The sequence below is a fragment of the Fusarium subglutinans genome (assembly GCF_013396075.1).
Source record: "Fusarium subglutinans strain NRRL 66333 chromosome Unknown NRRL66333_c0000003, whole genome shotgun sequence".
Classification (NCBI taxonomy): domain Eukaryota; kingdom Fungi; phylum Ascomycota; class Sordariomycetes; order Hypocreales; family Nectriaceae; genus Fusarium; species Fusarium subglutinans.
This window is the reverse complement of record NW_023502066.1, coordinates 335,252-356,010: the sequence shown is the minus strand read 5'-3', so window position 1 is coordinate 356,010 and position 20,759 is coordinate 335,252. Positions and strand designations below refer to the sequence as shown.

The 20,759-nt window shown below is 48.9% G+C and overlaps 5 protein-coding genes across 5 annotated transcripts; 4 read left to right on the top strand and 1 right to left on the bottom strand.

Annotated features, from left to right (window-relative positions):
• Window positions 1-3,446: 3,446 nt before the first annotated feature.
• FSUBG_719 (Ras guanine-nucleotide exchange Cdc25p) lies at window positions 3,447-7,125 on the top strand (the record flags this gene model as incomplete). The annotated part of the gene is made up of 2 exons (XM_036685468.1): window positions 3,447-3,986; window positions 4,036-7,125. 2 exons carry the CDS (start codon window positions 3,447-3,449, stop codon window positions 7,123-7,125), a joined length of 3,630 nt encoding a protein of 1,209 aa, XP_036543735.1.
• A 1,142-nt stretch (window positions 7,126-8,267) lies between these two features.
• On the bottom strand, window positions 8,268-9,896 carry FSUBG_718 (DUF895 domain protein; the record flags this gene model as incomplete). Its single annotated transcript, XM_036685457.1, has 3 exons — window positions 8,268-8,521; window positions 8,589-9,273; window positions 9,327-9,896. 3 exons carry the CDS (start codon window positions 9,894-9,896, stop codon window positions 8,268-8,270), a joined length of 1,509 nt encoding a protein of 502 aa, XP_036543734.1.
• A 2,782-nt stretch (window positions 9,897-12,678) lies between these two features.
• Window positions 12,679-13,416, top strand: FSUBG_717 (Fe S cluster assembly ISA1; the record flags this gene model as incomplete). Its single annotated transcript, XM_036685446.1, has 2 exons — window positions 12,679-13,327; window positions 13,379-13,416. 2 exons carry the CDS (start codon window positions 12,679-12,681, stop codon window positions 13,414-13,416), a joined length of 687 nt encoding a protein of 228 aa, XP_036543733.1.
• Window positions 13,417-14,805: 1,389 nt separating this feature from the next.
• Window positions 14,806-15,294, top strand: FSUBG_716 (methylated-DNA cysteine methyltransferase; the record flags this gene model as incomplete). The annotated part of the gene is made up of 1 exon (XM_036685435.1): window positions 14,806-15,294. The coding sequence occupies one exon, from the start codon at window positions 14,806-14,808 to the stop codon at window positions 15,292-15,294; it is 489 nt and encodes a 162-aa protein (XP_036543732.1).
• An 888-nt stretch (window positions 15,295-16,182) lies between these two features.
• On the top strand, window positions 16,183-17,786 carry FSUBG_715 (succinyl ligase; the record flags this gene model as incomplete). Its single annotated transcript, XM_036685424.1, has 4 exons — window positions 16,183-16,236; window positions 16,337-16,432; window positions 16,540-17,689; window positions 17,743-17,786. The coding sequence occupies 4 exons, from the start codon at window positions 16,183-16,185 to the stop codon at window positions 17,784-17,786; spliced, it is 1,344 nt and encodes a 447-aa protein (XP_036543731.1).
• Window positions 17,787-20,759: the final 2,973 nt, after the last annotated feature.

The following is a 20,759-nucleotide window of genomic DNA, read 5'->3' as shown; positions in this document are numbered from 1 at the left end:
GATGGACCGTCATGGATGGCTTTGGTCATGGCTTTGGCCATGGCCATGGAGCGGCCGGACGGCAGACCGCATCGCATCGATCAATCCGTGGCTCCGTTGTGATGCTGAAGCGAGACGCAGGAGAATGCATTGGTTTGCCCATCTTGCATATCGTCTGCAGGCCCAAGGTCAGGAACGAAGAAGCTAGGGCACGACTAGTAAACGAGGCACCGGCGACTCTCTCTGATTTTTTGTACTGCGGCGCCCTTTGCGCAACCATCTCAGCTGTGAATTACCCCTTGTTGAGAGGGTTTCTAAGCCCGCTTTTGCTATCAGCTACCCGACACTTCCATCGTCAACACCACTTTTCGTATCTCGTGACAGCAGACAGTATCTACACATTAAATTATGTACAGATTAGGAAAAATGATAGGCCTGATCAAGTCCAGGGTGGTGGTGGCAGAGTTATTGAGCATCGTTCAATAGGCACAAAATGCATCTTGGTTAATCTATGAATATGCGATGGCTAAAAATACCGATTGTATGTGGCATCCAATCCGATAACTTTGTCGCGCAAAGTGCAAGACGAAGCTAGGAATAGTTCATGTGACGACACTCCCTCCAAGCAGCCCGCCAGATTCAGTCACATAAAGTGTATGTACATTTATCTTTTCCTGACTCGAAAAATGCTCGCTCAAAAAAGGGCCGCTGCGTGATGTGGGCGTTCCAATGTTTCTCCTGCGAGGCCATCCATTTACGAGTATCCTAAAGTTCTGTGCATGTATGTATGCATGAGAGAGGAGAGGCGACGAGAGGCGACGTTGTGAGTGGGACTAAACCGTTGATCTCTGAAGTTTACTGGAAGTTTGGTACCGAGTTTATCGTATTTTTACTTCAAGGGGAATTTTATCGTGTGGTTTTTTGAAACTGCGTTTTCTAGCTGCTTTGGTGCCTTTGGTCGTGCATATGATATGACACCTATATACTTACGTAGACACACACATTTTGAAGTCCAGAGTGCTCTTGTGACTGATTCTCCCTTTTTACTGAGGGATGTTCAAGACAGAAGCTTAGCGATAATAGCTCTGATGGTTTCCGTAGTGCAGCAAAGGGTCGCATTCTCCCACACAACTAAACATCCGTATTTCTGTCTGTCCTTGAGGGCTTCACCTAAGTACTGCCGGATACCTGGGTCTTGATATCAGCTCGGAAGCCTTAGCTACGGTACCCAGACAACAGGGGATAAGAGCTTCTTCAGCCGGGAGGCCCCCAAACCCCTGGGACCAGACAGACTCCACTGAACTGCTAAGGTCGGGTTTTGGTAAGGTTAGGTCACCTTTGGTTACCTTAGGTCAGGTTAGGTTGAAGAGAAGAAGAGAGAGCCCCGCTGAGACCGGGCACAATCCCTCCCGTGGACACTGCACTGAGCGCCACTCTTTTTTTTTTTCTCTGACCTTGAGAGCCAGCCTCCCTGCTACCTTTTGGTTGCCCCCTGGTCGTTTCACTGTCAAGAGAGAGAGAGAGGACTTGGGGGCGTGGGGTTATCTTCCCGCGTACCTTGCCCTGGTCAATCACCCTCGCACTCAATCCAACAGTCAAGCTCAATTCAACTGTTGACCATGGGTGGGAGTCCACTCCGACCCGTACGCTATCTCCTCCACCCCCTGGAACTTGGAACTCCCACTTGGGACAGGCCAGGACCCCCTGGACTCGGAGAGAGAGACGGTTCCACCTCACTGACGAAAGACGTGGGTGTGTGGTGGCCACCAGGAACCGCAGAGCACAGAGCAAGAGAGAGACAGAGAGAGAGAACAAGACTCCCATCCGTCAAAAACGACTACTACCAGGGTCGTCGTCGACTAACTTGAGTTAAGGTGATAATACCACGGCATTCCCCAGACCCCGACGTAGACGGTGTTCTTGTTCCCATCTCTTCCCCTCGACTCGACTGTACTCGACTTTATACCATTTACATTATTCCTCGTACTCCAAACTCCTCTCCATTTCATTGTTTTTGTGTTAAGTGTGTGCGTGGGTTTGGTTTACGGTCTGGTCTGTTTTCACTTTTACGACTTGCTTCTACTACTCTTGGATCACCAACATCAACAACAACAACAGCACTCTACCACAACCAAAATAATTCGTCACCACCTAATCTGATACCTTCCTCGGACCGTTGAGCTCTCGAACGTTGCTGCTTCTCCACCCCTGTCATTCGCAGCATTCCATCCAACGCGAACTCGACGAATGACCTGACTCACATCCAGTCAGCACAACCAGACAACGATATACCGACGACTAATAACGATTAATTGCAATTGGTCAATTTGGATTGGAGTGATCACATCGACCTCATCGCTCTGCGTTGATAAGTAAAGGTAAGCAAGAGGAAGAGCCAAAAAAAAGAGAGTCGAAGGACTCAGTGGCATATTTGTTTGCAATTGTCTACACACTCTATTCAACACAGCACAGCACATCACAACATCGTTCCATATTGTCTTATTTCTCCCCACAACCACGCAGGTACTGTACGTCGGCTGCAATGCACAGACGGGCTTGAAGCATACAGGCTATGCACATGGGCGGATCGTGCCGCAGACAGACATGACAGCACTACCTACCTACCTAGTCTATACTGTACATGCAATGCACTATTCAGGGCGAGACAAGTCACGAGCTGTTGGGTTGGGTCCAAGAGATGATTGTTGAATGACTTGACATGGGATGATAAGAGCATGGGCAACGCAACGCAACGCAACGCAAAGCAAAGCAAAGCAGCGCTACGGAAATATGGGCACCTCGCGAGAAACCGTTCAAGGTGGACGTTGAATGAGGCGGGTGTGCTTGCTTTTTTGGAGCCTGGGGGTTCACAGAGGAACAACGTCTTTTTTAACGCCCTGAAGCCCCCTCTAAAACGTCTTTTGCTAGGTACCTTGCCTGGCCGCTGGAGCTACGCCTTGCAGAAGGTCCCCCCTGCGATCCTGAGCATTCCATTCCTCGACAAGTCCTCCATGGCCCCCTCCAACCCTCTCGACATCGTCTCCCTTCATTCCATCACATTTCCCACAAACAATCAATTGAAATCGCGACTTCTCGTCCCCAGGTGACTAGCTAACATTTCTCTTCTTTCCCAGCCAACCGAGTTCTCCCTCCTCGATTTCCTGTTGCTGTGGTACAGTTCTATCGAGTTTGATCCCAACATCATCACCACCACCACCACTTACACCATCGTCGATATCGAGTTTTCGTTACTTCAGCTTCATCATCAGTCTGCACTCTTCTCTTGGATATTCAGACACGATTGCTTGTTAGAGAGAAAGGGATAGACGAGGACTGAGCAGAACAGAGCAGAACAGAAAGAGCCGGATCATTTCTTGGTTCGAGTGGTTGTATAAACCCACCGGCCGAACCGTTGGTCCCCCGATGATCTAAACGGCGACATCGATTGTCAGCGGCAATCGCACGCAATGTTTAGCGACCAGCCTATGCGAGCCAGTCTCCAGGTGGCTCCCCTTACCATCGCCAAATCACGAACTGAATCATCTGGAGATGCTTCATCGACCTCAGAAAACGACAGCGCTCTCTACTCACAATCACAAATGACACCCCCCGCTACACCAAATGGCTCGCAGGAGGATCTCTCACCTTCACCTCAGTACATCCCTCCCCAAGTCTTCCACAACTTCCTGCGAGCCTTCTATCCTTTCAATCCCAGTTATGTTATGTCCGACTCGAGTGTGACATTACCTCTGAACGAGGGTGATGTGATTCTCGTGCACTCTATTCACACCAATGGATGGGCTGATGGTACATTACTCGTCTCGGGTGCTCGAGGATGGCTACCGACCAACTACTGCGAGGCCTACGAGCCTGATGACATGTGCAACCTTCTAAAAGCTCTCTTGAACTTTTGGGATCTGCTTCGAAGCACATCAGTCAATGATAAGGAGATCTTTGGCAACCAGGAGTTCATGAAGGGCATCATTGCTGGTGTTCGATTCCTATTGGTGAGTTATTTTTCGTTCACTTTGACAATTGACTTCTAACCGTACAAAGGAACGAACAAACTGTCTCAACCGAGAGTCTACCCATATTCAGAGGAACGATGCTCTGCGCAAGTGCCGCAAGTCTCTTCTCTCTGAACTATCGTCCTTAGTCAAGACAGCAAAGCGATTACAAGAGACACAACGTCTCGAAACCGCTCCCGTTGAAGATGTGAATGATATCATTGACGAGATGATTCTCAAAGCCTTTAGAATTGTAACAAAGGGAGTTCGGTTTATGGATGTGCTCGAAGATGACCGAAGGGCACGTGCGCCTTCAGCTGTTACTGTTATGGATACAGTGCTCGAAGAATCATACGTGCCGCCAACACCACCCGCTGATCAGTCTTCCTTTGATGAACAAAGCCAACGCAACACAAACATAAATGACACGGATTCCCAAGCTGCTGCCAGCGTCGCTGCCTCTGAATCGAGCGAGACTACTCAAACATCAACATCCATCTTCACCAAGCGATTATCGTCACTTAGTGGTCGTACTGGCCCGAGCCCTCACAGGTTATCTCAGGGAAGCCTTTCGCAAGCCCAAGCTCACCGCCTGTCGGCCACTATTTCGCACCGAGTGTCTCTTGCTGGCCCATCGTCAGTGTCGAGAGCCCATCATCTAGTTACTGAGCGCCTGAACCGCAGCCACGACACGTTCCTGTCTCATCTGGGCTCCTTCATCGGTCGCCTGCATCTTCAATCACAGTCGCGCCCCGAGCTCGCATCAGCGATCCGACAATCTGCGCTTTCAGGTGGAGAATTGCTTGCAGTAATTGACGGCGTCTATGACCACATCAACTCCAGCTCTGAGGCTCTTGCCCGAGCTCGATCCACTATGTTCGCCCGAATCCAAGATCTAGTCTTTTCTGCCCGCGATACCCTTGTCAGCGCTGCCTCTGAAGATGCCGATCTGATTATGCCCCATGACAACACAATGCTCCTCGCATCCGCTACGGGCTGCGTTAGGGCCGCTGGAGATTGCGTTGCCAAGGCAAAATCCGCTATCGAGCGCATTGGCGATTTTGAATTCGAGCTTGAGACTAGCAGCCTTGGAATTGATCTCAGCATTCTCGATATCGATACCGAGGAGCGAGCGAGGACCCCATCTGTTTCAGAGCACAATGACGCTGTCAGTGTTGCCGGCTCAAATCGAACCTCCAACTCATCTAACGGACATGCTCGTCGCCTCACTGTCGTCGCAATTGATAAGCCTCTCCCCGAGGTTCCCCAGGTGACCACACCTACTGACGAACAGACCGTTCACCCTTCACCCACATCTTCACGACGCTCGTCAGTTGCCGATGACAACGTCTCCAGTGTTGCATCCTCCATCTCTTCTCTTCGACCTTCTCTACCTCCCCTTCCCAAACTTTCTACCACTCTCCTTGCCAACGAGGAATACAGCCCTGTCGATAACAATGATAACGACTTCAACTCCTCTTCTCGGTTCGACAGTATGGTTGCTTCAAGCGCTGGCAGCAGTGCCACTTACCTCAGCCGTGACTCCGAGGTCAGTATTGTTTCACAATCTTCCACTCGAGCTACCACTCCTGAGCAGAATCTTGCCCCTCAGAAGCAGCCTTCGCTGTCGAATTTGAGCAACGGTGGAAGCTCGGAGGATGTTGATGTCGAGTCGAGACTTATGGAGAAGACCTTTGCTCATGAGCTCATGTTCAACAAGGAGGGTCAAGTTACTGGCGGCTCTCTCCCCGCTCTTGTCGAGCGTCTCACAACCCACGAATCTACTCCCGATGCCATGTTTGTCTCTACCTTCTACCTCACCTTCCGCCTCTTCTGCACACCGGTCCGACTGGCTGAAGCGCTTATTGAGCGATATGACTACGTCAAAGACTCCCCTCATGTGGCTGGACCTGTTCGTTTGAGAGTATACAATGCTTTCAAGGGCTGGCTCGAGTCCCACTGGAGGGATGAGACCGACCGTGATGCTCTTGACCTGATCATGCCCTTTGCTGAACACAAGCTGTCGTCCTCTCTGCCTTCTGCTGGTCGACGTCTGTTTGAGCTTGCTCAGCGTGTCTCTGGCGAAGGCTCTCTGGTGCCCCGACTTGTCTCCTCAATGGGCAAGACCAACACCTCCATTGCTCAATACGTGCCCGCCGACACTCCTTTGCCCATCCCTGCTATCACCAAGGGCCAGCTCAACCTTCTCTCTGCTTTCAAGATGGGTGCCGCCCAGCCTAGCATTCTCGACTTTGACCCCCTCGAGTTGGCTCGTCAATTGACCATCAAGCAAATGAACATCTTCTCTTCTATCCTTCCCGAGGAGCTTCTTGCTTCTCAGTGGATGAAGAATGGCGGCGTTGCCGCTCCCAATGTTAAGGCCATGTCCTCTCTGTCAACCGATCTTTCCAACCTCGTCGCTGAGACTATCCTCCAGCAGCAGGAGGTCAAGAAGCGTGCTCAAGTTATCAAGCAGTGGATCAAGATTGCTCACCAGTGCCTTGAGCTCCACAACTATGACGGTCTTATGGCTATCATATGCAGTCTCAACAGCAGCACTATCAGTCGCCTCCGAAAGACTTGGGATGCCATCTCCACCAAGCGCAAGGACATGCTCCAGAACCTTCAGGACCTGGTCGAGCCCTCTCAAAACAACAAGGTCTTGCGAACAAGACTCCACGACCATGTTCCTCCCTGCCTGCCCTTCCTCGGCATGTACTTGACCGACTTGACATTTGTCGACATTGGCAACCCTGCCACCAAGCAAATGTGCCTGGGTCCCGAGTCTGAGGAGGATGGCAATGGTGGCATCGCTGTTGTCAACTTTGATAAGCACACTCGCACTGCCAAGATCATTGGAGAGCTCCAGCGATTCCAGATCCCCTACAGACTTACCGAGGTGCCTGATATGCAGGACTGGATGTCCTCTCAGATCAGCCATGTCCGCAGCGATGAGGGCAATGTCCAAGTCACCTACTACCGCAAGAGTCTCCTCCTTGAGCCTCGCGAAACTGCCAGCCGACCTCCAGTTGACTCTTCCGCCGCCTCCATCGTTGGTACCGGAGGTGGTCGCCCCGACCTCTTCAGCTGGATCTCCCGCGACCGAGGCACCTCAACACCAACTCCTACCCAGATATAAGACTTTGCTTATCGCATCAGATCCCCACCGGACTGAACAGCAATTTACCTTCACCATTATCACACGCACATATTACCTCACACCAGTAACTACTTCATCTTTGATACCCCCCATTTTTGTTTGAACTTCTTTCAGCAGATGGGAAACATCGTCATGTTCCTTATGACCTCTATATCCATCAGCACAACGGCGTTATTTACATTTGGGTCTGATAATTTATGTTTTACGGGTTTCAACTCGGTTCCCATGGTGGAACTTTTTCAAGGATCTTATCACGAAGCGCGAGCGCTGGGTCCTTTTGAGGTTCGACACTCATATTGGAGATCGTCGGTCTCCCTTCAAATTTCAGGGTACAGCTCATCCCGCATTCTTACATTCGATCTTCTCACATTCATTCTCTTCCTGGTTTTTGCATCCCTGTATTATCTCTTCAGGCGAAGATGGGGCAGGGCGGTGGAAAAAGGAAAAATAACCTCTGGGCACGGGTGCATTCGAAAACGGCTTGCAAACGATTCATGGGTTCCTGGGTTGTTTTATTTTTTCTATTCTTGGGTTTCTCTCTAATGTATTCTCAAACGCCGCCGGCGCAAAAACGAGTGTATCTGATTCTTACTGTATGAAAAAGAGACGGCAAGCCTGTCGTATCATGTTTGTTATTCATCAATGAACTTCTGGGAAAGGAGTCTGGTGAAACAAGGAATGGACAGGCAGGACAGGTGATGGAAAAGAAAGACAAAATGGATGTATTCTGCAATAGAATAGGAAGAACAAGAAGAATTAGGATCTATCGTCCTTGAAACCTGTTTCCCTCTGCAACTGCAATGTAAAGTGTCTGCTGAGTTGGGGTGGCTCTGCTGTGAGTCTACTACGTGGTCGTGTCTTTGGTGAGCATAATGGCAGAGCCACAATCGTATGGAGGAACACAAATAAGGAGAAAGCCGCCGAGGGCGTATGTGTTCCTCTAGATATACACGTCAATATTTATTAACTCGCTTCATGCAATGTAATACGTCAAGCAATAACCTACTCCATAGGTAAGGTGACCCATCCAACTCTCTAATGCAGATATAATCAACGCCGATAGATCATTAAATTATTAAATATTCTTATATATAGTAATCCCTTTTATCGCTCTCCCTTATCTACGCCTCTGTGAGGGCGATCTTCTTATCTGTAGGTGCGACAATGACATCCTCGATCTTCTCGTCGCTGAACTTAAGATCCTCTTCAACTGAGACGGAGTCCTGGATCTTCATGAAGATGACGGGGGCGGCGATGACGAGCGAAGCACCGAGGCAGGCCCATGTAGCGGCAAAGATGGTGTCGAATGGCTTGCCAAGGCCGTCGAGACGCCAGAAGATGGCTGCACCGGCCGATTGGATACCTTTGTAGAAGCCTGGTTTGACAAGTTAGTGCTCTGGTATGGATGGACATAAGTGAGAAGGATGATGATTGGGACTTACCAGCAAAGTTGGCTGTCTTACGGCCAGAGTTGGAGAGAGCACCCATGTACCAGTAGATGCAAGTCTGCCAAGCAGCATCGAAAAAGCCGTAGAAGAAGTAGAGGAACATGGGAGCAAGGAACTTGTGAGCACCATCGTCCCAGTCAATCTTGTCATCCTCGTTGGCAGGGTTCATGGCGATCTCACGAGGTCGCTGATCCTTCTGCCAGGCATAGCCACCGCCCCAGATAGCAAAGGTCAGAACAAAGAGGACGACCAGAGAGATCTTTGCACGGACACTGCGACGGACGCTAGAGGCGTCAAGAGCGTATCCAACCATAAGGGCGCCAAAGATCTGAGCGAGCCAGTAGAGTAAGTTGTTAAGAGCGCGAGTGCGGACGTTGAACTGAGCGAGGTTCATGTTGACGTTTTGGTAAGTGTAGAAGATGTTGGAGGAGAAGAACATGGGGAAGAGGAGGACAACCCAGGGGGCGTGGGAGAGTGTTTCCCAGAGACCCTTGATTTCGGTGCTCCATGAGGGGTTCTTCATGACGATGACCTTGGTGTTGTCCTCGCGAACGATCTTGTCGGCGTCGCAGATCATGAGGGCAAGAACGGCGCCGATGGCCATGAGAGCGATGAAAGCGGCGTATGTACCGTCGGAGACGGGGCCAGCTTTCTTGTTGATGTTTTGAGCAAGGGGGATCTAAGATATGTTAGTGACTACAAATTGCAAACCAAGGTCCAAGAGATACTCACAAGAGAACCAATGACAGCACCCATGTTGAAGATGACCCAGAACCAAGAGATGTATCGTCCCTTGCTCTGCTCAGGAGGATAAGACATCATGATAGATCCCTGAGCAGCCCACAAGAGACCAGCGCAGAGACCCAAGAGAGCACCAGCAAAGACGACAAAGGGCATGTTCTGAGTGTGCGAGTAGCACAAGAAGGAAGCAGCATAGACACAATATCCCAAACCTCCGATGGACAGAGTCAGACGAAGTCCAAGTCTGTTTGCGAAAGTACCGGCGAAGAAACCAATGACAGCAAAGGTGCTGTAGAGAGCCGTGTTGGCGTGGTCCTGGGCTTCATTGGAGACTTGGCCGCCACCTCCGAGACCAGTCAGGGCGTTGAACATGCCGGGACATAGGAAGCAGACGATGGAGACCATGAGGAGTTGGACCTTGGGCGAAGCGTACCAGAGGTCAACTCCAGCGATGCGGACGGTCTTGTACATCCATCCTTTGGGGCGGAAGCCTGGTGTATCTGAGTCTGCGGATTCTGAGGCCGCTTGGGCGATGGGGGATTCCTTTTCGTGAGTAGACATGTTTGTCGTGTGTTGATGGTGTTGAGATGAGGGTCAATGCCCTGTATAAGACAATTGATATGCTTGTCTAGACAATTGAAGACCAGAAGATGAATGAATGAGATAGATCCAAGAAAAGAAGCCCAGATAAGTCCCGGATGTAGCAGAATTAAAGTAGTTGCGAGAAAAGATGGAGAGATACAGACAGGCACGCGACGTAACTCTATCGTAAGGGTGCCCCAAAAATAAACTAGACCCGACCCCTGCCCGTCCTTGATAGTTAGTTACAATTGGGGAAATGTGTGTATCACGAGAAGGCGAAGAGAGGAGAGAGAGGAAAAGAAGGAGAATGGATAGATTGTCAGGGGTCTCGTCAAGTGGTGAGAGTGGATGGGATGGATGGTGGAAGATGGGGAATTGTGAGGGTGGTGCGGGTTAGTTACAGGGGGGTTAATGGGAAGATGCAACAATGGATGGAGGGTGTCGATCCGCTTACAGTGGGTGAGGGTGGCGTATTTTTCCATTTCCATTATTATCAACGTATCGGCCGAGGCCGACGATGACAGTCTCTATCTTACAGACATGCAATGCAATGCAATGCTTTGTGAAGATATCGTCAGGTGTTACAAAAACAATAAAGAGATTGATATCAAGATGATATCAAGAGTTGAGGCTCTGCAAAAAGGTCCATTCCGTTACTCTTGATAGAGCGAGTGCTAGGTTACCTAGTTGACTGCTTTCAACCGCCAAGTCTTGAGACTCGTATCATCTCAACCACCACAGAAACTACATTCAGAAATGTCACGTCAAACTCACTCCCAAAACGTCCACGGTATTCCCCAGATTCACAAGATCAAAAGCCATCGTCTCCATGGGGTAGCATTTCTCAAACATGAGAGGCTATCCAGCTGCAGTGGCGTACCCTAACGGTAACGTTCGTGGATGTCACAGATGCCCCATTCATTGGTAACGTTCTACCCAAACTTTGGAACAATTGTGGATTCGATTCGATTCTATTGCCAGGCTGAGATGAGAGTGGCTGGCTGGCTGGTTGATTTGGGCTACTGAGGTCATCATCTGCAAGTTGAACTTGGTGACACCTTTCTTGGCGATAGTAACATTTACATTTATTTCACTGTAGATTTCATGGTTGCTTTTCTGATGCCATTTCAAGACAGGACAAGCCAAGCCGTTGCGCATGTTTAGTGGTCTCCAAACCCCAGATCAATTTAGGGTCTGTCTTCCAGGGGAAAGGCCCGGCTGTGAAGCTCCGTGATTGGCCAAACAACACCAAATCTCCAGACTTTACAGCCCGTAACCAGTTGAACGGTTCACCAATTGTCTCTCCAAGATACCTATACATAGAAATACCAATACGAAGATGCATGCCTCATTACGAAAATTCTCATCTTGCCATCTTGTTTTTAGAAATACGTCACTGGCACCCGGCAATGCAATGCAAGGCAATGCAATCAATGCTTTGTCCTTCTCGTAACATCCGCCGATACTCACTCATCACGATAACCCAGCTCTGACCATGAGGTGAGAGAGGTCCAATTAATTTATATCCGCATGTAACGTTCCGCCCAGACTGCGGATACCACGATATCTCATGTCCAGCGGTTCCACGGCCTGCCTGATTTGACACTCGTGGATTTGCATACATAGACTACGTTTCACTTCAGCCGCATTTGTTGGGGTCGCTGTGTTCCTTCTGAGCAGGTAAACCGAGATAAAGCGATCCACTGATTGATTACCTGGTTACAGTGAGTTGGAGTTGGAGATATCGGAATGGAGTCTTGGCCTTGCTGCATCGTGATAGCGATAGTAACTACTAACGTAACTGATAGGCATGTTACGTTGTTGAGATAAACAGCTGTCATTGATCTGGTTGCAACTCTGTTTAGCGAGCCTGCATATAACAATCGCTTCTGATGCATGGCATGGGTCATGATTGACGATCCGTGTCCTCGGTACTGTGACTTGTTGCAATTAATTGGTATCCACGGTACTTACTTTGGTGTAGTGCTATTGCATGGGTTTGGGTATAAATGTTCCCGTCCCCCATTTTGTGTTCTTGTGCAGTATGGAAGGGGAGCTATTGGATAGGATTGTTTTGACATGCAAGGTACTCCGTACTGCTCTGACAATGGCAGCTACCTACTAAAATAAAGTGTGCATGATGTTGTCATTTGGTGACATCCATCATTACCAGTATGAATCTGGTGTAATCCAATGGAGAACTAATTAATTAAGCCACAGTTTATGCCCATTGTCCGTAAATCTAATCAGAGAACTACATGAATGTCCCAGCATATTTATTCTGGATCATCCAACTGGTTGTCAGAATTACAAACCTTGATGGCCTGTCTTTTTTGTCTTGATGACCAACATAAAAACTATTGCATTTTAGGTACCTACCTAGCTTCACGTAATACTGTATATAAGCTCTCATAACCCATTCGAGACCGAACAGACTTACCTTGCGTACCAATTATCAAAGAAGTAAAAAGACCATTATGATATCTTTCCGATGCCATTATTTGTCATGATTGCCATGGTCCTCTTTGTTGAATGAATCTGGCCGTTAACATCACGTGAGCCTGACAAATTCTCACGCTCTGATTCGCTCGGACAAGATCGGGGAGCCATTCTGACGTACCAGCGGTCTCCGGCAACAAACGCCTTTTAGCACCGAGGAGCCGGGCTTTGAAATCATAAGCCTCCACTATCCATCCACTAAATCCTTTGCCTTTCTTGATACCAATCCTTAACCTCAACATCACCACCACATGCCCCCACAATGTTTGCCTCAAGATCGATAACGAGAATCGCCCTGCGACGAGGATGCCCTCTGAGGCAATTCTCAACCTCGAGACCTCTCGCCGTGTCCTACCATTCATACACTCTACCAACACATACCTCGACGCCTCCGAGAAACGACGATGTTCCTGAAACTTCAATAACACAACCTGATCCTCTTCCTAAAGTCCACGAGACACGACCTCCTCCGCAACAACCTCAGCATCCTCAACCACCTAAGAAACAAGAACCCGCACCAACACAAATTGCTACTCCCGCCACATCGGCATCAGCTCCGAAGCTCAGCGAAACAGAAACTCAGAAGCCAAAGGCAGCTAGACCACGATCTAAGCTACGACCGCGCAAGGCCGCTATGAAGTTGACGCCTTCTGCGGTGGAGCAATTGCGAGAATTGCTGGATCAGCCGGAACCGAAGCTCATCAAGGTCGGAGTACGGAACCGAGGATGCAGTGGCTTGGCGTATCATCTTGAATACGTTGATAAGCCTGGTGCTTTTGACGAGACCGTTGAGCAGGATGGAGTCAAGGTCTTGATCGATAGCAAGGCGCTGTTTAGCATCATTGGAAGTGAGATGGATTATGTTGAGGACAAGCTTAACCAGCGATTTGTGTTCAAGAACCCGAACATCAGTAAGTTGCCGCAACAGTCACAGATTGTCACAATACTAACAGACCTCTCAGAGGAGGAATGCGGCTGCGGAGAGTCCTTCATGGTCTAGAATGGAAGCCACCGTCCGTCCGGTGGTCGCATCGGTACATACGAAAACAAAACATCACTCACGAGAAACGTCATTCATGCTTGAATGACAGGGATGTGTATGAATCATCCCGTCGTCTCAGCATAAGAGACACGAGAGTCCGGAGATGATCAAAGTCCAGCGAGAAACAGCATGCAAAGAAGCATTTGCGAGTCGCGTCTTGTGAAAACCAAAAACAGGAGCCGTCGGGAGCAGGCATGGTAACCCCGTAACTAGGATCGGCATAATCATTGGCGTTGGGTTAGATTGGAGACATCACCTCCCTCTGTTTGAGAAAAACATCATACATACATTCATACATATACCAGCGTGCTGCTTTTTGGTACAGAAATGAGGAGACATGGAATAACGAGATGGTCACAACTAAGGGAAGCTTTTGTAGATCGAAACGACGAACTTGTGTAAATAATATCATGGGTCACATACTGAAGTCCACTGCTGTCTCTGTCAAGCTCTCGGAAAGGTCATTCAGTACCTAGGCAAAGACTTGCGATACATGAGACGAAGCAGCTCGCGAAGGACCAGCCAGTTAAGACTGAGAAGAAGTTGGAGGCATGATGCTAAATGAACAGTAAATAGATCTTGTTGTTCTCAATTGAAGTAGATGCTCTGTTCCAACTGGGATATAGAGTAGGAGGCATCAAGACGAAGAGTTGGCAAAAGCAGCTTAGTGTATACCCTGACGTTGTTTTGCTTGCTTACATCAATCACATCGTCAAGATGGCCGAGTGGTCTAAGGCGCTGCATTCAAGACGTTGTCTTATCCGGTTAACTGGATTCTGCAGTATCGAAAGATTCTTGGGTTCGAATCCCAATCTTGACAGTTATCTTTTGGACATTTCGTGGATATTATTTCTTTTTGGTCTTCTATCTGGATGGATAAGTTAGATGGTGCCATATAATCAAACGATTGGCTTCGTATCTATGATTGTATAAGCTGTGTATGGAGCTCGTGTGAGTCGAGGGACAGTACATATCCTGAAGGTTACTGTACGCCTACGCCGACAAAAAGAAACCATTTTCCCGGAAGTATTCGCTATTACAATTCTAAGGCAGATTGCAGATATCTAAGCCATTTATGTGTATAGCATTTACCAGCATGGCTGGCTACCTGTCGATGCGCGTCACATGACTTCGCGATATGTGTTGCTCTAGATGTTGGCGTCGACCACGCCCTTTGACGTGACGCATCTTTAATGACCGTGATTTAAACTGTGACTCTTTGATTTTGCCCTTTCACTTCATATCGACACTGCAAGCCATCCAATAGGCAATACCTATAACTTGGAATTACCCTTACATATATTTCAACGCACTTCACTCATTGTACCATATCTGCTAGAGAAAGCTATGGCAGCCCTCACCAAAAGCAAGCGACCTCTTGAAGAGCCCCAAGAAGATCGCAAAGTCAAAGTCACAAAGACCAAGAAACAATCCTCACCTGCTGCACCAATCTCGCCCGCTGACTTCACCACAATCATGGCTTCTCAACTAGCTCTCATCGAAACATCCACTCGCACACCGTTCGAGAAGAGTGTATGGACACTTCTCTGCCAGATCCCACGGGGTAGCTTCTCAACATACGGTATCATGGCTGCTCATTTAAAGTCGTCACCAAGAGCTGTAGGCAACGCGCTGCGACGGAACCCGTTCGCACCAGAAGTACCATGTCATCGCGTTGTGGCTACTGGAGGTGCGTTGGGTGGGTTCAAGGGGAAGTGGCCTAAAGATGGTGAGGGAATCACTCTTGATGAGAAGAGGAAGCTTTTGAGAGGCGAAGGAGTGAGATGGGATGATAAGGGGAAGGTTATAGGGACGCCGTTTAGTGGATTTACGTGAAATGGTCTCTGATGAGACATTAACTCTACCTTATCTTGTATACCTACAATAATAATGAACACCATGAAGTTGAAGACTTTGGTATCCTATCACTGGACGTCTTTCTCCCTGTGGGGGAAATCCGGCCAACGACGTACGTGCCTATTGTAGCCGAAACCCGGAGACGTTTTAGTATCCAACGGCAACGTTTTTTATTCGTGCTTCACCTTGGACTCACCCGAGACGGATTTGCATGGCCGGTTTTCACAGCTCGGTAGTCTTGTGCCGCGCTGGAACAGGTTTGGCGGTTAGTAAAAAAGTGGGATTTGCTACAGCCCTGAGACTGAGAGGACGGTAGATGATGGATCTTGGTCACCGTGACGAGCCCGCGGGAACAGATGTTGGTTGTCATGTCATTTGCTCAGAGAAGAGAAGCGATATATTCTGCAACTAGCATGGCCGAGGACGTTGAGGTCAATTCTGTTGCAAAGTCAATTATATAGATAGATTCAGCTTTAGAGAGACGAAACGGGTAACAAAGACATTATCATCAACAATCAACTATTATTATATCATTATCAAATCGGTGAATGTCCTTTTCCGTACTAATTTGTCTCGTTCTGCTCCTGGAGTCCTGTCTCCAAGTTAGCCCGACAAATCCCGTGCCCAAAATAGTGGATCAAACCACAGAGCACAAGCCTAGGTTAGTGGTCTGTCTGAGCCTCCTGATTGATTGAGCGCCGTAGCTTCGTGGATTTGGTTTTCCTCGTCATCCGAAAACCTCTTTTTCTACTGTTACCTACCTCCTTGTGACGATCTAAACCGCCCTCTCCCCTTCTCTTTATCCCCCCAAAGTCCCTCTCTTTCTCGACCATATCCCCAATCTCCTCTCTTCCTTTATCCGTCACAATGTTCAAGCTCGGCCGTAGTCGTGCTGTGGCTTCGGCCCTCAACGCCTCAAAGGTATGTCCCAGTTATGTTATTGCCCGCTAGACAAATGCTTGGTGATGCGCTTAATATATATATATATATATATACAAACAGTTGCTAACCATAATAATAGCTCCAGTTTGCTGCCCCTGCCGCTCGATTCCCCGGCGTTCAGCAACGACGAGCTCTGAGCATTCACGAGTACCTCTCTGCCGACCTCCTCCGACAGGTAAGGTTTTATCTACTCAATGTCCCCCCCCTTGACGATCGTCGATACTACGAACTACAAACTACGGGACTCACCTCAGGAAAACCACGGCTGCTAACCACCAACAGTACGGCATTGGTGTCCCCAAGGGTTCCGTCGCAAAGTCCGCCAAGGAGGCCAAGGAGATCGCTGAGAAGATTGGCAACGATGATATGGTTATCAAGGCCCAGGTCCTTGCCGGTGGCCGAGGAAAGGGTACCTTCGACAACGGCCTGAAGGGCGGTGTCCGTGTCATCTACTCTCCCCACGAGGCCGAGATGTTCGCCGAGCAGATGATCGGCCACAACCTCATCACCAAGCAGACGGGCGCTGGCGGCCGTCTCTGCAACGCCGTCTACATTTGCGAGCGCAAGTTTGCTCGCCGTGAGTTCTACCTCGCCATCCTCATGGACCGTCAGAACCAGTGCCCCGTCATCGTCTCCTCTTCCCAGGGCGGTATGGACATTGAGACCGTCGCCAAGGAGACCCCCGATGCCATCCACACCAACTACATCGACATCAACGTTGGTGTCACCGACGAGGTTGCCCGCGACATTGCCACTAAGCTTGGCTTCAGCGAGCAGTGCATCGAGGAGGCCAAGGACACCATCCAGAAGCTCTACAAGATCTTCACCGAGAAGGACTCTACCCAGATTGAGATCAACCCCCTCTCCGAGACCTCCGACCACAAGGTTCTTTGCATGGACGCCAAGTTCGGTTTCGACGACAACGCCGAGTTCCGACAGAAGGACGTCTTTGAGTGGCGCGACACCACCCAGGAGGACCCCGATGAGGTCCGCGCTGCTGAGTCCAACCTCAACTTCATCAAGCTTGACGGTGATATCGGCTGCCTTGTCAACGGTGCTGGTCTTGCCATGGCCACCATGGATATCATCAAGCTGAACGGAGGTCAGCCCGCTAACTTCCTCGACGTTGGTGGTGGTGCCACTCCCGCTGCTATCCGAGAGGCTTTCGAGCTCATCACCAGCGATGCTAAGGTCACCGCTATCTTTGTCAACATTTTCGGTGGTATTGTCCGATGTGACGCTATCGCCACTGGTCTCATCAAGACCGTTGAGAGCATGAACCTCCGAATCCCCATCATTGCCCGTCTCCAGGGTACCAACGTTGAGCAGGCTCACCAGCTCATCAACGACTCTGGTCTTAAGATCTTCTCCATCGATGACCTACAAACCGCCGCCGAGAAGGCTGTCCAGCTGTCCAAGGTCGTCAAGATGGGTAAGTTGCCATGACCACTGTAGTGTCTGTTCTGATTACTAACACTCGAATAGCCCGTGACATCGATGTCGGTGTCGAGTTCACCCTCGGTATCTAAACAGCTCCACTTGAAAATGCTGTTAGACGAGCAGTGGTGGAGGATATGATATAATAACAAAGATGTGAGACTTGAGCTCCAGGAAGCTGCGGTTCCAACCAAAACCGAGAGTAGATGAAACAAACAAACACTCATGAACAAGAGTGGGAGACATGGGTGGATATTCCTGTTTTTTTAATTTAGCATGCATCGGCCGGTCTTTGGAGCTCGCTGCTCGTAAAGACACATGGTTTCGATGCTCTCGAATGTAGTCCGATTGGTTCGATAGAAGGACGGATGATTCAAAGGATTGACGGGCGATATGGTCTCCAACAAGATGATTTTTCGCGTATCCACGCCCTGCAACTGATGTATTCCTCATGCCGTGATTCGTGATTTGGCGTGGCGTGTGAGATCAAGGGTGATGAACCGTCAAATCTCGTGAGATGACGAGTAGTCACTGAGACTCTCAAGACTCATACTCGCACTGCCTTTGACCCCAAGCATGATAGAAGAAGATTGTTCCACGCAGCCAACTTTGGCTGACTTGGAGTCAGTCATGGGTTCTTGAGTGATGAGAACAGCTGAGGGGTCGGAAGAGTCATTCTCAACAAACCCAGTTCTATTGAGTAAACGGAACAAGTCACAGATGGGCTGTTGGACTAATTATGTACAAGAAGACGATTCGATGTTTCGGTCCAGACTCGGCTAATAAGTCTCTCGGATGTAAGGGTCCAATTTCATGCATCGTCTCAGAGCCGCATTCTTAGCTCATAATGGGATGATTTCAACTTGTTGACAAAGTGTATTAATAATGGATCAAAGGGTTAGATGATAGATAGTAGGGTGAGTATTGAGATGGCTTATGCCGGTAAAAGAAAGAAGAAGAAAGAAGAAGAAGAAGAAGGTATTCGGAAACAACTATAGCTTAGATCATCGACGTGCAGTTGAAAGCCACCCATCATGGGCAAGGCTTGGCGATCTCTCGTCTCGCCGCACACCATCACAACCTAAAGTCAGCCTCAACTTTCCCACGACTCCTTGTCCATATCGTGACTTTTCTCTTTCCTCGCCTCCCATCTCCACAGCTTTTATCACATCATATATGTATGATAAGCCCCCTTAAGCACAGATATTCGTGACTCACGAAATGAAATCTCTGAACAAGATTTTCCCAGCTTATCCTCGGTTATTCCCCTTGCCAGCGACCCACGTCTCAATGATGAAAATCTCCTGACGTAGATAAGACATCGGATCGAGCCGCAAAGGGGGCAACAGCTTCTAACCAATGGGTTCTCGTTCCGTTGAGGTTCGAGGCGGGAATTGCATCGGTTTCATTTCCAGATCCACTGCGGAAGAGCCGCATGCAAGCAATTGGCGTTTAATAGAGGCCAAGGGAGGAGGTGTGAGGTAGGATTTGCGAATGCCGACCCAAGACCGACGCGGGAGGAGAATCTGAGATGGAATCTGTAGATGATGGTGAGTCTCGTGATGTTGGGGATTATAGGGATGAGGCTGATGGTGAGCTATGATGGAATATAGGGTGATTTGGAGAAGTAGGGGATTTGGGGATTATCAACTGTGTTGTTTTGATAAGTGAGGTTAAAGGCGTGTAAGTCAACCGCTACTGGTGGTATAGATCAGCTTAGCATATCTAAATGCTAACTTGAGCCAAGACTACACCCAGACCATTGCCATTAGACTATAGTAACTTAGTTGTTACAAACAGTAAGGCAAACTCTTCAGCCAATTACCTAACTAGTTATATGCTATTCCTTTGCAGTCCTGTCTCGCAGTGAGCTCACTCAATCATCCGTCAACCTCACGTGCCAACGCCTCCAAACCACTTCCTCCTCAACACGCAACACCCAAACTTGACAAGCCGTTGAACCCAATGCAACTGCACGTCGAAATAAGGCCACAACTTTAATCAGTTGCCGCGCTTATCCCCCGTTTAGCACGTGGTCCCCTCTCCCCAGGCCGACGATTGGGGGGGGAAACGCGGGGAAATGGAGATTTACTTGTCGTGAGGGGAACAGAAAAACCGCGCCATAATCCATCCCATGTAAGAAAGGGTCTTGGCTCTGGGGAGATTCGGTCAAGAGAGAGATTCGTAGGAGGAGATATAAAACGTCTAAGAAAACGCGGTAAAAAGTGAAGGTATCGCGATTTGATATGTAGATTTGCGAACCCACTCTTTTTCCGGACGTCTCTCGGTATCTGGCTGAGAAGAGGAGGCTGCCCCATTTTGTTGCCGTGCATGGGTCAGGTCAGGGATGGTCTTGGTCTTGGTCTTGGATGGCTTCGAGCTTTTTGATGGATGAGAAAGAATACTTTTGCAAAGGAGAATCTCGGGTTGGTTTGTTGGTCCCACATGCTATAGAAGTGAAGAAACATAAATACCCAAGACATCCTCTTCGTTCTTTCGTGGAACTGTAGTTTATTCTTGTCTTCTTTGATCTTAGCAAGCGACTTACACACAACTTGACGTTTGTTACACTTGAGATATCTTCAGTCTCAACGAGTCTTACATCTATCTTACTACTCTTACTACTCAACACTACTTCAGCCACCACAACTATATCAACCTCGCTCATACTCAAGATGCCTTCCTCAGTCAAGAGTTGGTTCGCTCGTCACTGTGCACCTCCGCCGCCAATGACAAACAACCCTCTATGCCCATGCACAACCTGCTTCAACGGTGGTTCACACTCCAACAACTCAGCATCATTCTCCATGTCCTCATCAACACCATCATCAACCGTCGACTCAGACAACGCATCACTCAGCAGCGGTACAACCTACGCTGCATCCTCATACATCGAGACCCCCACCAAACAATAAGACCGAACACACATACACCCACACGCCCTGGTCTGACGAATTACTATCGGAACGAATAGCGAGTTTTATCTTATGGAGTTCTTGATCTATACCATTACTTGCGATTGGCGTTTGCTCGGAAACAACAAGGCATGTCATTGTCACATCAGA